At 39.1% G+C, this 13,101-nt stretch overlaps 1 protein-coding gene across 1 annotated transcript in view; it reads left to right on the forward strand.

Moving 5' to 3' along the window:
• ADAMTS6 (ADAM metallopeptidase with thrombospondin type 1 motif 6) overlaps positions 1-11,668 on the forward strand; it is a 297,249-nt gene extending 285,581 nt beyond the window's left edge. Inside the window, exon 25 of the mRNA XM_004374547.3 lies at positions 8,449-11,668. Coding sequence (XP_004374604.1) covers positions 8,449-8,558 — 110 coding nt within the window. The 3' untranslated portion in view covers positions 8,559-11,668. The remainder of the gene's footprint in view (positions 1-8,448) is intronic.
• The last annotated feature ends 1,433 nt before the right edge of the window (positions 11,669-13,101 follow it).

Raw genomic sequence — 13,101 nt, forward strand, 5'->3', positions numbered from 1 at the left:
CAGACACTACTCACCAAGGTAGAATGTAGAGCATTATCTTTATAAGTAGTGTCATGCCAATTGAGCTAGATGTTCCCCGAGACCATGGTCCCTAGAGCCCTCCGTCCAGCAACTCAGTCCCTCGGGGAGTTTGGATCTGTCCATGGGGCCTCCATGACCTTTCTCAAGGGGTGATTCTTAATGGGTCGCTCTTAAAACAAAAACTTCTGTTTCTTTTTGGATATGACAAAGGACCAGTACCATTATGTAGATAAAATTCATGCTTATTATACATATAATGGAAGCATATGTTTGAACTATTCGTGTTTCAAGTGCTAATTTTCTCATTGTATAAAAGTAGAAAAGATTATTATATAGCTGTGTATAAAGGAGGACAGAGGTCTTTGGTCTCTGAAATGTTCCTTTACTCTGTGTATTTTTCTCCTTGTATATTGGGAAATCCCTTTATTAACAGCGGAAGCCAGCCAAAATGCTGAATTTTCTTATCCTTCACCTAAATAAATGTACTTTGTTTATTCATTTAGGCATTCATTTGAAATATCTGAATGCCTTCTATGTACAAGGCCCTATGGGGAGGTAGAGACAAATATGGCAGTCAGAAAGTTCAGGCTGTCCTCTCATATGAAAATAGAGGCATGATCAAATACATGTACATGAACAATATCTGAAGCCACAGATTTGAATTATGTAAGAAACCCATTGATAGGGTTCTGTTTAAGAAACAAAACAAAAATAAAGAACTATCGTGAATAGATAACCAAATTATTTGTTAATAATTTTCAAGTGAAAACTATATGCTCAAAAATTTATTTAAAAAGATGTTTTTCTTTTGATCAGATTTAGCCAGTTTGAGGAACTTTTAAAAAATCATGTTCACTGTTTTAAAATGTTTCCATAGAAATTTAATTTTAGGAAGAGCGGTTATCTTGTATGTCAAGATGCAGAGCACCTCACATTTGCAAATGGTCTGTTTTTTAATATATATGCAGCTCAACACAATATGCTTATTGTAGATATAATTTAGTATTTCACAGAAATATATTCCCATTCTGTGTGAATTTATAATTACAACTTTAATTTGCAAAGTCGCTGGCTCTAATGCTATCTACTTCTTTTTTGCCTCTTCGGTAAGGGACATTCTGGAAATGTACCTTTATGTTAGGATCTTTCTCTCTCTGTATATATATCGAGAGAGAAGGAGACTCAGTCCCTGGGTGACTACTAGCCAAAAGATTGGTGGTTCGAATTCTCCCAGAGACGCCTTGGAAAACAAGCCTGGTGATCTGCTTCCGAAAGGTCACAGCCTTAAAAACACAAAGAATGACTAATCTTAGAATTGTTATTCCCTAAAGCTCTTGACTCATTTAAAAGAAAAAGAATCACCCTCTTTTTCAAAATTAGATTTAAAGTACAAACAATATGTCTGTCCCAACTTGTTTTGTGTTTTCCTTAGCTTGTCAATAGCATATAGTGAATGCTTTTAAACACATGAAACTATTTGTTTACTTAATCAACAGCTGATTATTGAATGTTTGCTGTGACCAGCCTCTGCTATGCACTATGGAAATTTTAAATACATTCATAAGTCCATAGTCTTACAGCACAGATACTTAAAAAGAAAGAAAAAAAAAGACAAGGTGGAATGTGCTATGTGGAGCAGTTTTCTCAGATGATAAGGGAGCTCAGAAGAAGGACCAATGACTCTAACTTAGGCGATCAAGGCAAGCTTCATAGTATGAAGTGGTCTGTGAGCAGCCTTAATGTGTACTTGGAAAAGCCCAGTGTGCTCCCTGGGAAAAGAGGATAAAACAGTTGAGCTGAATCATAAGTTGTTAAACCTATAGAGATGTGGAATAAGCAGAAAACATGGATTTCAAAAGAGAAGAGGCTGTTGCATGAAAGGGTGGCCTTATGTGGCTTGTGGGAATCAGATCAGGGAGAGAAAGAACACCCCCTACTAAAGGGAGGTTGGGAGAGAAGCCCAGCATGGGTTATAATCATAGTAAGGAGTTCAGGCATCTAGGCGTCTATAGGGAAATTGGAGTCCCTGTGGTGCAAATGATTAAGTGCTCTACTACTAGCTGAAAGGCTGGTGGTTTGAACACCCCCAGAGGTACCTTGGAAGATGGGTCTGTTGATCTGCTTCTGAAAAGTCACAGCCTTGAAAACCCTACGGAGTAGTACTGCTCACAAGGATGGGGTCGCTATGAGTCAGAATCGACTCAACAGCAACTAACCACCACAACAACAGGGAAATTAAACACATTTGTTTTCAAAAGGCATAATAAAATAATGGCATTTGAATAAGATAAAAATAAAACAAAATAAACAATGACGAGATTGAAGAAGTAGAGGACATTTAAAGCAATAAGGAGCACTGGTGGTGCACTGGTTAAGACTTCGGCTGCTAACCAAAAGGTCAGCAGTTCGAATCCACCAGCTGATCCTTGGAAACCCTATGGGGCAGTTCTGCTCTGTCCTATAGGGTCACTATGAGTTGGAGTGAACTCGACAGCAGTGGGTTTGGCTTGGGCTTGGCTAAGGCAATAAGGGGTAGTAAGAGAAAGAAATCAGAAGTGGGGCATCAGGAAATTAAAAATAAAGAGTGAGAGAGAAATAGGACGAAGAAGAAGGGAGACACAATTCTCCATGTTCAACATCTGCTTTATTTTTTCATTCCTAAAATCCTTCAGTGAAGACTTAAAGCATTATAGGCATGTTCTTGATAGACTGCCACTGACGTAGGTAACACTGTGTTGCTATTGAGAGTGAATTACAGATACACTGGATATCACTGCATTTGAAATACTATTCAGAATAATTTTTTAAAGTACATATGGCAGATATAACTAGCCTACTCAAGGTCAGAAATTCTATCCAAAATGCCATTTTATTAATTTTTCATTTAGTTTCAAGTTCCGTTGTAGCTTATATGGTGGGTTTTTTCAGCTTCTCAGTAGCACAAAATGCTGTCATCTAGTATTTATTGCTGCCAGGTAGCGATTCATGGTGTGCCATGAGCTGGTAACCAACCCCGGAAAGGTGTGGTTGGTGTACACTGGTTTACTGGCCTGTGCTGTCTAATGGTGGCTTTGGTGGGTATCAGTCTCTCTCAAGTAAATGGGTCTGGGGAAGCTGGGCAGTTCCAGAAATTGCATACCAAGATCCCTGGAACAAAATAACTACTGAATTTGGGTATGAATGTGGCCTCTAATGAATTAAAATCACTGAAAGGAACGATAAAGGTCATTTGAAGCCTTTGATTTCAAGAAGGTGAGGAAGACCAGTTTTTTTCTTTGCCACTTCAGAAGCTCATAGTCCATTCACTTCAGCATCCAGGTTCACTTTCCTGGCTGTCTGGTTGGGATAGAACCTTGGATCTGGGTTGGGATCATACGGCCTCGAGGTTAAATGTGGGTGGTACCAAAGGAGTAAGACTAGGTAAAACAAACTGAGAAAGCAGAGACAAAGGAATGGTTTAGTCCATGATAAGACGAAGTCAGAATGAAGTTCCATAGATGATATCACCTTGCTTCCAGGATAAAAAGAAGCTGGTAGACTGTTCTATCACAATGAATAATGTCAAGTTCTCAGTCAAACTTTGTAGTTCATCGTTTTCCAGCCTGAATATGTAAAACATAAAGGGCTCAAATGCAATTTTATCAGGAAAAGTACACTGAGCACACATCCCCCGCCCCCAGCTCCTGCACTGCACATGCACTGCCTTTGCCGTCTCACTTCTCACCAGGCTCTACATTTCTATGGGCAGTTTGACAGAGGTATAGCTGTTTGTACTTTTTTTAGTCCAAAAAATAGACCCTTAGGTGCTTAAGTCATAACTCTACTGTGTTCTTCCTCTGGAATCTCCTAAGGAGCTTACAGGCACAGAAGACAGTCATTCTCCAAAGAGGGATGCTGATTGGTCCAAGCTAGTCATGGAAGGACTTGTCCCTATGTATCCCCACTCACTCCAATGATACAAATTAGGCAGAATTGGCAAGGGTTTTTTAAATGAAATAAATTCAAGAGCACATTGCGTTTGAGAAGTTAGTCTTGTATTACTGGGGCCAAGTCAAGCCTTTAGAGTCACAGTGACTCTGAATCCAATTGTCTCCTAAACTCACAAGCCTCTGTTCAGTGTGAGTATTTTGAAATCATGTCTTTTAGGTCAGAGTTTTGAAAGATTAATCTAAAGCACCTGGGGAAAACCCACTGGAACACCAATGATAAGTAGGTTCATGTGTTGCCTATGAAACAGGTTGTCTAATTTTATCATTGAGCGCTTCCAAAACACAGATTACCAATGAGACCCACTCCTGCATGCCTAGAAAGTTACTTCAGATTCTAATAATGGATCCAGTTTGCATCACAGGGCGTGGGTGCTGGCTTTCAGGTTTTAATGTATTCCCAAGTCTCCCAAAAGAATTTGGGAATACTCCATACATTGTCATTCCCACCAAAAGTCACTGGCCTTGAGTAAAGTGCAACTCCTCCCCACCCCCACCCCTGGGAGGAGGGTTAAAGAGGGAAAGACTAGTTAGGTCCACACAATGTTTACTAGAAACCACACAGTGAGGACCTCTCACCCTTCCAATAAGGCTGACAAGAATAAAGGCAGAAAGAGTGTCTTGTCATTCTCCATCCAGGAGAGTACTTAGCTGGTACATGGTGATAGTAGAAGAGGAAATCAGGCTCTTTCATCTTTAATCCTTGACCTTACTGGCTCAGATTCCACCACTTGAAAAGCAGTAGAGATAAGTATATCTGCATGAAGAAAATACAATAGTAAAGACCAAACCTTCAAAACAGATCTCTTACAGAGTGATTATATTACAAAAAGACTCTTCCTAAACTAAAGAATTCCTGTAAATAGATCTCCTAGTATAATTGTGTATTTGCAAATTGTATACTACCTGGATATAGAGACACTTTGGGTTTTTAGGTATGTTAAGTGTTCTCTAGAAATCAATGCCAACTGAAGATCAGTTAGAAACTAAGATAGAACATTTCTGTTATTGTCTTTATTTCAAAGGGAAAATGTGATTTAATTTACACACAACTTTTCCAGAATGGTGTTATCACATAAGTAAGTTGTACTGGGTATTGACTCAAGGGTAGGAGTGAAAAGACTGGGTATTTCATGTTTTCAATGGACGTTGAAGATGAAGCAGACTATTGAAGTGACAGATTTTATAATTAGGGTCTCTTAACTATATCAGCATAACCTCAATCAGTTAATCCAAATCAATCCTCTCCAGCTAAACTAAAAGTGATGGATGCACTGAATGCACCCATATAATTTAAAACTGCTACTAATATTTTTAAGATTGCATTCAGTTTTTTGTAATAATGAGGGTTTAAAACTTCTTGGTATGTTTAAAACCACCTTTTTTACTCATATAACTTTACAAAATTTAAAGAGGGAGATATAGCTGAAGAAAAGTAACTTAACAGGGATATTGGGAAGTTCAGAGAGGGACACCCTGGCATTTGGCTTCCAGCCTACCCTTAGGCTAGATATTGCTCCTGGACAAAGGGCTGTGCTCTGGGCCTCTGTCTAGGAGGAGTGGCTTCTCATTTCCAACACCCACCTAAGGAGCAGAATTCCTGTTTATATTTGTTATAACCTCTATGGGTGAGTGATGAGTAGGTGAGGGGGAATGCAATTTACAAATCTTTTATTCTATTCATTGTTTATACCTATTATTCAATCAGATTCCAAGGTCTAAATCTAAAAGAAAAATCTGTAAATTTGCTTGTGTTTTGCTTAGCTCAGAATTTTCCTGGTCTAGCAATCTTCCAAAAATGGAATAATGCATCTCGCTATAAAGTTGTGCTCCAGGGAATATTCTTCTTTGTTTTGTCTTCACACTGATTTCGTCTTTAGAGTAATATTTTCTCAGTAGTAAGCTAAACATTGCACCCTCATTGAGATGTTCAGAGCTCAACACACTGCTCTTTTCCTGTCATCAGGTGAGAAAAGATAATAATTAACAATGATCATAGTAATAATAACTCACACTTATTGGTACCGTCTATGTATCAGATGCTATTCTAGGTGATGTACATAAAGTTATATGTGTAGTTATACATATTGCATGTGAGACTAGTTATCATATTCATCCCTATTTTGCAGGTGAGGAAACTTAGGCACAAAGAGTTTAAGTAATTTGCTTAGAGTCATAAAGTTTGTAAATGGTAGAGCTAGGATTAAACCCAGGTAGTCTGACTTCTAATTTTATTTCCTTGGACTATTAAAAGGGAAAACAACCAGTCCTCCTCTATCTGCTTATCAATTAAATCATTTTTCTGTTTTGGCTAAGAAGGCCAAATCTAAAGTTTATTTTGTACTTTAAGCAGTCTCACCAAGTCCTGTTGCAGAATATGCTAGAGCAGTCATCTCTACTGGCTGGCTGGCTACCTCATTAGGATGGTGATTTGGAATTAAAGATGAGTGACATGTGTCAGCAGGGATATGCTCAGCTTTTATCATCACTTTGATAACTGCATTACCTTGACAATATACCATTCTTGCTAACACTTATAAAGCTTCTTTTTTAAATTTTTTTCCACAAACATATTCTCAGCCTAAACTTTTGGTTACTTTCGCTGATATTGATTGTTAGAGAGGAAAAGAAAAAATAATACCAAGTGACCTCCAAATTAAAATAGGTGGAAGTCTTTTCACCTAAAATTCAAACTTGATTCACCGAATATCATCTGTTTTTTTTTTTTTTTTTTGGGTGCAAAGTTTCAAGAAGTTTTTCAGGTCCTTCCTACCTTCTTTCAGCCAAAAGTTAAATTTATTGAGACTCTCACTGTGTAAAGTTTCCATTCAGATTTCTAACTACTATTCTGTTTGTGGAAACACTGGTGGCATAGTGGTTAAGAGCTACGGCTGCTAACCAAAAGGTCAGCAGTTTGAATCCACCGGCTGCTCCTTGGAAACACTATGGAGCAGTTCTATTCTGTCCTGTAGGGTTGTTATGAGTCGGAATTGACTCAACGGCAATGGGTTTGGTTTTTTTTTTTTTTGGTTTTTATTCTCTTTGTAAATCAAATCTTGAACAAGGGCATTTGATGGTAGCAGAGCTTTTATATACTCAGAGGACTTGCAGGTTCCAGGTTCAAATTTTAAGTCTTTCACTGAAAGTCTTTTACTCACTTTAGTAAAATTAATAAATTTGTTTACCTTACTCTGCAATAATAAGAACTGGAAACTTTCCCATTTCTTTACACTTAATCTTCTGTTTATCATATGGCTTATATACTATGTACTTAACCTTGCAGAACTTGACTAGATTTCTGCAGCCAGGAAAAAACAAGTACGGTAAATAAACAAGCAAACAAAAAAAATGTTCTGTTACACTGAACTTTACCCAGTGCTCTGCCTGTTTCTTAATTACTTTAAACAGTCTACCCAAGATGTTTCAGTATAACCACCTGGAAAAATGAGGGTGGAACTTCGATTCTGGAAGGCATATGGAAATTTAATTAATAGGTTTACAAAATATTTTTTAAATCCCCAGATAAAAGTGACCGGAGTACTGGAGAGGAATATCATTATTAGCAGCAGTGGGGGAACTAGGGGGAGGGGAGGGTTTGTGGAGTGGGTGAGTACTAAGAATCAAAGGCCTGCATGCCTTTCTCCACACTGGCCCCTCAGTGCCACCTTCTGCAGTCAGCCTCGAGGAAAGATGAGGGAAGAATCATTTATTCACCTTCTGGCTGCAAGAACTACAGACTGCAACTGTGGCAGTTCTAGCACTGAGGAGAAAATACACATAGGAAAAAAGAAGGCCATGTCTCACTTCCAAATTAAAAAAAGACATTTCTGCATGTTTCCATAACCCACAGACTGCTGCCTTTTGAGACCAACCCCTCAAAGCTTTCCTCTTTGTCTGGTGTAGTTGCTGAGTCTAGGCCACTGCCAGCAATCCTTTTCATTCATCCAGGCCCATCCCAGTGCCTCACAGATGCAGAGATTCTCTTGAGACATGTGTACTTGGGTATCAAACAATGCAACTCACGTTTGATTTTGGATAACCTTGCACTGCTGAATAAAATAACCCTTGAGAAAGAAGCAATAAAAGTGCTGTAAGAAAAACGACTCATGTTTCCAAGCTGTCTAAAGTGATCACTTATCCCAACAAATGGTAATTCTTTCAAGACGCAGTGGGCATGCGCCATACTTACAAAAGTCTGGGAGAAAAACCTTGCAAACATTTTTTTTTTCAAATTTGTGTTAAAATGTATCAAAAGAATATTTCCGGTAGGCTGTACTAGACAGGCTATGCTTAAAAACAAAAACAAAAACCACATGCATGTAAAAGCCAAGGTGGGTTGGCCAAAGGGGGGGTCCTTGCTAAACATTCAGGCTCATCAGCTTGTTTATGTCCTTGTTTATGTGCCTGTAATTGTTTTCTGTTTTTTGCCCCCATTTGTTAGAGTGCAAAGATGTGAATAAAGTGGCTTATTGCCCACTGGTGCTGAAGTTCAAGTTCTGCAGTCGAGCATACTTCAGACAGATGTGTTGTAAGACTTGCCAAGGACACTGACCCACGGAAAGCCAAAGAGAGAGCCTTGTCATTTCATCATGGAAATGCGTCCATCAAAGAGAGCCACCCAGAGGAAGAGGATTGAGGTCCTTGCAAATGCATTACCCTGTGGAAAACGTAACCACTGGTCAGCCCTAGCTGACAGGATTTCAATATTATTTTAACTTCTGTGAAGTGGGATTTATTGATCCAAAGTGCTGGACACGGTATTAGGGGGAGATGCCAGATTGGAGAGATCCAAACAACACAGGGAGACTTGCTTACTGTGGAACGTTTGCGTTCTTTCGAGTAAATCCAATAGCCTGTTTACCTCCTTGGACCATTAAAATAATTTTTATTATGGACTTAGCAATGACACTGAATCCATTTGTATTTAAAACTGTTTAAAATGTAGCTGTTATGACTTGGTCAACTATGGAAGTAAAGAAGATTCAGAAATCTAAAGTCATAGCTTAAAAATATTTAGTATACTTTATCTCACTACAATAGCACCACAATTTAAATTATAAAATGGGCTTTGAACTATAATTTAAGGAGCAATTATAAATCAAAAGTAATGAAAGTTTGTATCGTTTTTCTTCATTCCACTTAATTTCCTTAGGAGAATAATCCCCCTGTTCTGAACACTGCTGTGAGCCATATATAAAACTATATGAAACCGAACAACAATGAAGAACTTAGTTTAAAGCAGTGCATCAGTTACTGCAGCTGTGCAAGTCTATAAATTCAGTGCTAAAAGGCTATGGCCAACTTGCCATTGTGCAAGTGAAGCTGAGATTTCCATTAAAACTTTAAGAGAAAAACATTTCAATCTCATGCAGAGGCCAGACCCGAGGTATGGTAGAGACTGAAGTACTAGGTCCTTTGCCGCCATCATGTAGGCTGCCTCAGTTCTTATCTGAGTCACCCCAACTCACTTGTGTTTACATCCTCATCAGCCGCAGAACGGCTTCTGCCCTGTTAGATTGTTGCACGCGATTTGAGCTTACTGAGATGATACCATGCAAAAGACCGACTGGCTCGGTAACAACCAGGCAGACCCTTTTGCAATTTGCTGACAATTATGATGAGTTCCAGATGTCCCTTCTTTGATATGGTGGAAGGGCATTTATTTATATGAGAGCAAGTGTGTGTGTGTGTGCGGGCGCTTTGAGTGTGTGGATAGATGAGTGTGCTTGCACATAAATGTGCTATTTCTGTGAGTTTTAAAGTAGGCAAGGCATAACAACCAAAGAAGAAAAACTCATGAAGACTAGAGATCCTAAAGCATAATGTTAATAATCACCCAACCAAGTATTTTGTATTTTTTATGGATACTCTGAATGGCAATCAAATGTGAAACCCAGTTTCTTGGGCAAGTCAAATTCTAGAATCAAATGTACCTAAATTAAAATGACTAGCTGAGATTGTCCATATTTTCAAAGTTTTACATCCTGCTCATCAAAAGACTCAACACTTAGATTTTAAAAGAGGGGCACTTGTTTATATTAATATTTTGTTCTTGGACACTTGCAGCTTGCAGCAGGCACTAAGTGGATGTCCTTGGTGTCCAGCAGCCTCCTTTGCTGTAGTACACCATGTGTACACCTAAAGCTCAAAACCAAATGGCTACTTGGTAAAGATAATAACTTGCAGTTAAAGAGCATGTTTGACTTAAATTCATCACTGTGTTCTGAAACTACATGCCAAGTGTGTCACAGAAACCGTGACCTAATGTGAATGATTAGGTTTTTTCAGAAAGGAATAGACTTTTATATCTAAACTTCCATGTTTGACTGGACAGTCGGCAGGGGAAGTTGTTCTGCATGCTCAGTCATGGCCATTGTACCTCGTCACCTGCTTTCTCTCACAGCAGCACAACTCGCATCCCTGAGCTTTCCAAACAGAGAGAGCTGTCGACGACACACGAGAGTGTCCTGCAGGGGGCCCTCTCTGTGCTGCCCTTACAAGGACAGTCCAAGTGCCATGTGAGCCATTCAGTGAAGGGAGGGCCGCCCGCAGACGCACAGCACCAGCACCGGTACTGAATTCCCTTGGTCCTTTTCAAAGAACAGTTAACTTGGTGCTAACGTGCCCTGGTGACATTTTTAAAAAAGAACGAGAGAAGGAAGGGTAGCTTTTGTGGCATTTTAGGCATAGGTTTGCTATTAGGATCTGATTTTCTCCAGGGCACCAACATAAATATCAGTTTCTGTTTCTATTTCAGAAAGATTTTTTACATGAATAACTACAGGCTTTTTTTTTTTTTTTTTTTAACCTCACCTGGAAACTAACATTGTGGAGGCTTCTTTCCTGGGCATGGCGTGGTGCTCTGACTGGTGCTATGCGAGGAGGGCAGCCAGTGTTCCTCTGGAACATGCAACAGCACTGAGGTCAGGATGCAGAGAACTCTCTGGGCATCATCAGATTACTTTTCTAAGGAAGAACCAAGCACAGAATACAATGGGATTTATAATTTTCAAATAGACGTGAATTTATACGCAAGTGGGGGGAGAAATGATACTCCACAGCACATCACAATACTGCTGCTACTCTAGCCACCCACATGGCTAAATTATGCTCTATGCCTATCTAATAACAGTACCATCAGCAGAGGCTGGGCATCGGGGCAGCCCTCCGAAAGTAGTGAGCTATACTACTTAGGGAGTCACCAGGAAACCTGTACCCTACTAGCTGAGAACAGTGTCTGCCACTGGTTATAAAGGCCTAACAAAAAAGGGAAGGTAAAATGTACCAAACTGATTAAACTCCTTGAGATACATATGACTTCCCAACAGTCCATTTCATCAGGAACTTTTTTATTTGAGTGACTGTCACCTAGGTATCCTTAATAATGCAGAACGAAATTACCTTTGTATTATTGTGATTTAGTTGTTGCTTATTATTTTATACCCAGTATTAATGTGGTACACTGTTACTTTTTTTTTCGCTTTTGTAAATTATATTCTAATTTATTGCTGTGTTTCCTAACACTTGTCCTACATTCATTCTTCTGCTTGTAATGAAAATGAAAAAGACATTGTAACACTTGATGGAGTGAAATTCCACACCAAGCACAGATTTTTTTTTTAACATAGATAATTTAGTAAAAATAAAAAATCAGCTTGTAAGAATGATTCAGATGGAAGTTGTCTATTCCCTGAAAACCTGGTGTTAAAATTGCAGTAGAAAGCGTTTATCCCGTGGGACACCACAGCTATGTTATCTAAATTATACGGGTAGTAGCCAGGATTGAGGTAATTTGTAGCATCCTTACTGTCCTTCTCAGAGATTGCATCTATATGTGTGAATACGTCAGTCATACCTAAATGCAAAGGCTCAGATATTTATGGTGGAGCTGTATCCCCAGATGCCACCAGGCAGTTAGTTATTCTGAGAGGAGGAAGGAAGTCAAGATGGGCTACTGTCACACATCTTCAATCACTTGGCCCACAATTCTTTTCTGAGCATGTCTCCTACTTCGTTATCTGAGCATGTCTCCTACTTCGTTTGCCCTCCATGTAAATTCTTTAGTATAGAAGGCGGATCCAAGATATTTGGTTGAGGGAAACAAGAGAATTCATATTTGAAGGATTTTTCTACTCAGGTTCAGCAGGAGCATTGATACAGGATGGATATGCTTTTCCACCTTCAGACATTTCCTCTTAGGCTAAAGTAACTAACGGTTCCGCTTTGGCTGAGCTTGCATGCTTAGCGAATTGAGTGCTTGCAAATGACAGGTTCCTCAATTACATAACAAGATGTGGTATGCCTGAACAAAATTGTGCTTTTTAGTCCACTTACCCTCGCACCTCTGTACACACACATCCAATCTTATATTTAGAAGAAATCAGGTTGGGCCAAGTGAAGATAGCTTTAAGTGAGTATTTCTGCAAGGTCATCCTAGGAGTCTAAAGTGGCTGAAGTACTGCGAATGCTCAGTTAATGAGATGATCCCATGTACCAACCATTTTAACCTCCCACTGTGGTAGTGAAGGGTATTTCAACTGGGGGCTGTGGGGGTCAAATTGCCTAGAAACAATGCTTGTCTCAGTTTAGATTCTTCAGATTCAGAGTCTTATCTACAGCTGTTTTCAAGCTTCTAATCAAACACTTTTCTCGCTTAAAAATATCTAAAGGCATTACCCTTTTGCTTAGGGTATTAGCCCCAAGGACATCTGCCCCCCCCTCCCCGCATGAGATTCTGCCCCTCACCAGACATTGCTGGGATCATCCTTAATCCTTTATGTTCCTGAAGGCCAGATGGCTTTTTTCAAGTAAATTAGGAAGAAAGTTGTGTGTTGATCTTGGTAACAAAAATGTGTGAATTTGCATGGCTAGGATAAGATTCCTTACTTTAAAAATAAGGAAAAAGAAAAGTAATTCAGGGAGGGGGAAGAAAACCCCAGCCAAGGAGGGCTGGAAAATTCTAAATAAGTGGTCACAGAAAACAGTAAAAATCAGTCACTGAATAAAAAATGTGACAGACAAACTGTGTTTGAAATTCTTTCATTCCTATCATCAGAATGTGTGGAATAAACTAACATGTTTTTTTAAAAGAACA

Source organism: Trichechus manatus, unplaced genomic scaffold (assembly GCF_000243295.1).
Source record: "Trichechus manatus latirostris isolate Lorelei unplaced genomic scaffold, TriManLat1.0 scaffold00029, whole genome shotgun sequence".
Classification (NCBI taxonomy): Eukaryota; Metazoa; Chordata; class Mammalia; order Sirenia; family Trichechidae; genus Trichechus; species Trichechus manatus.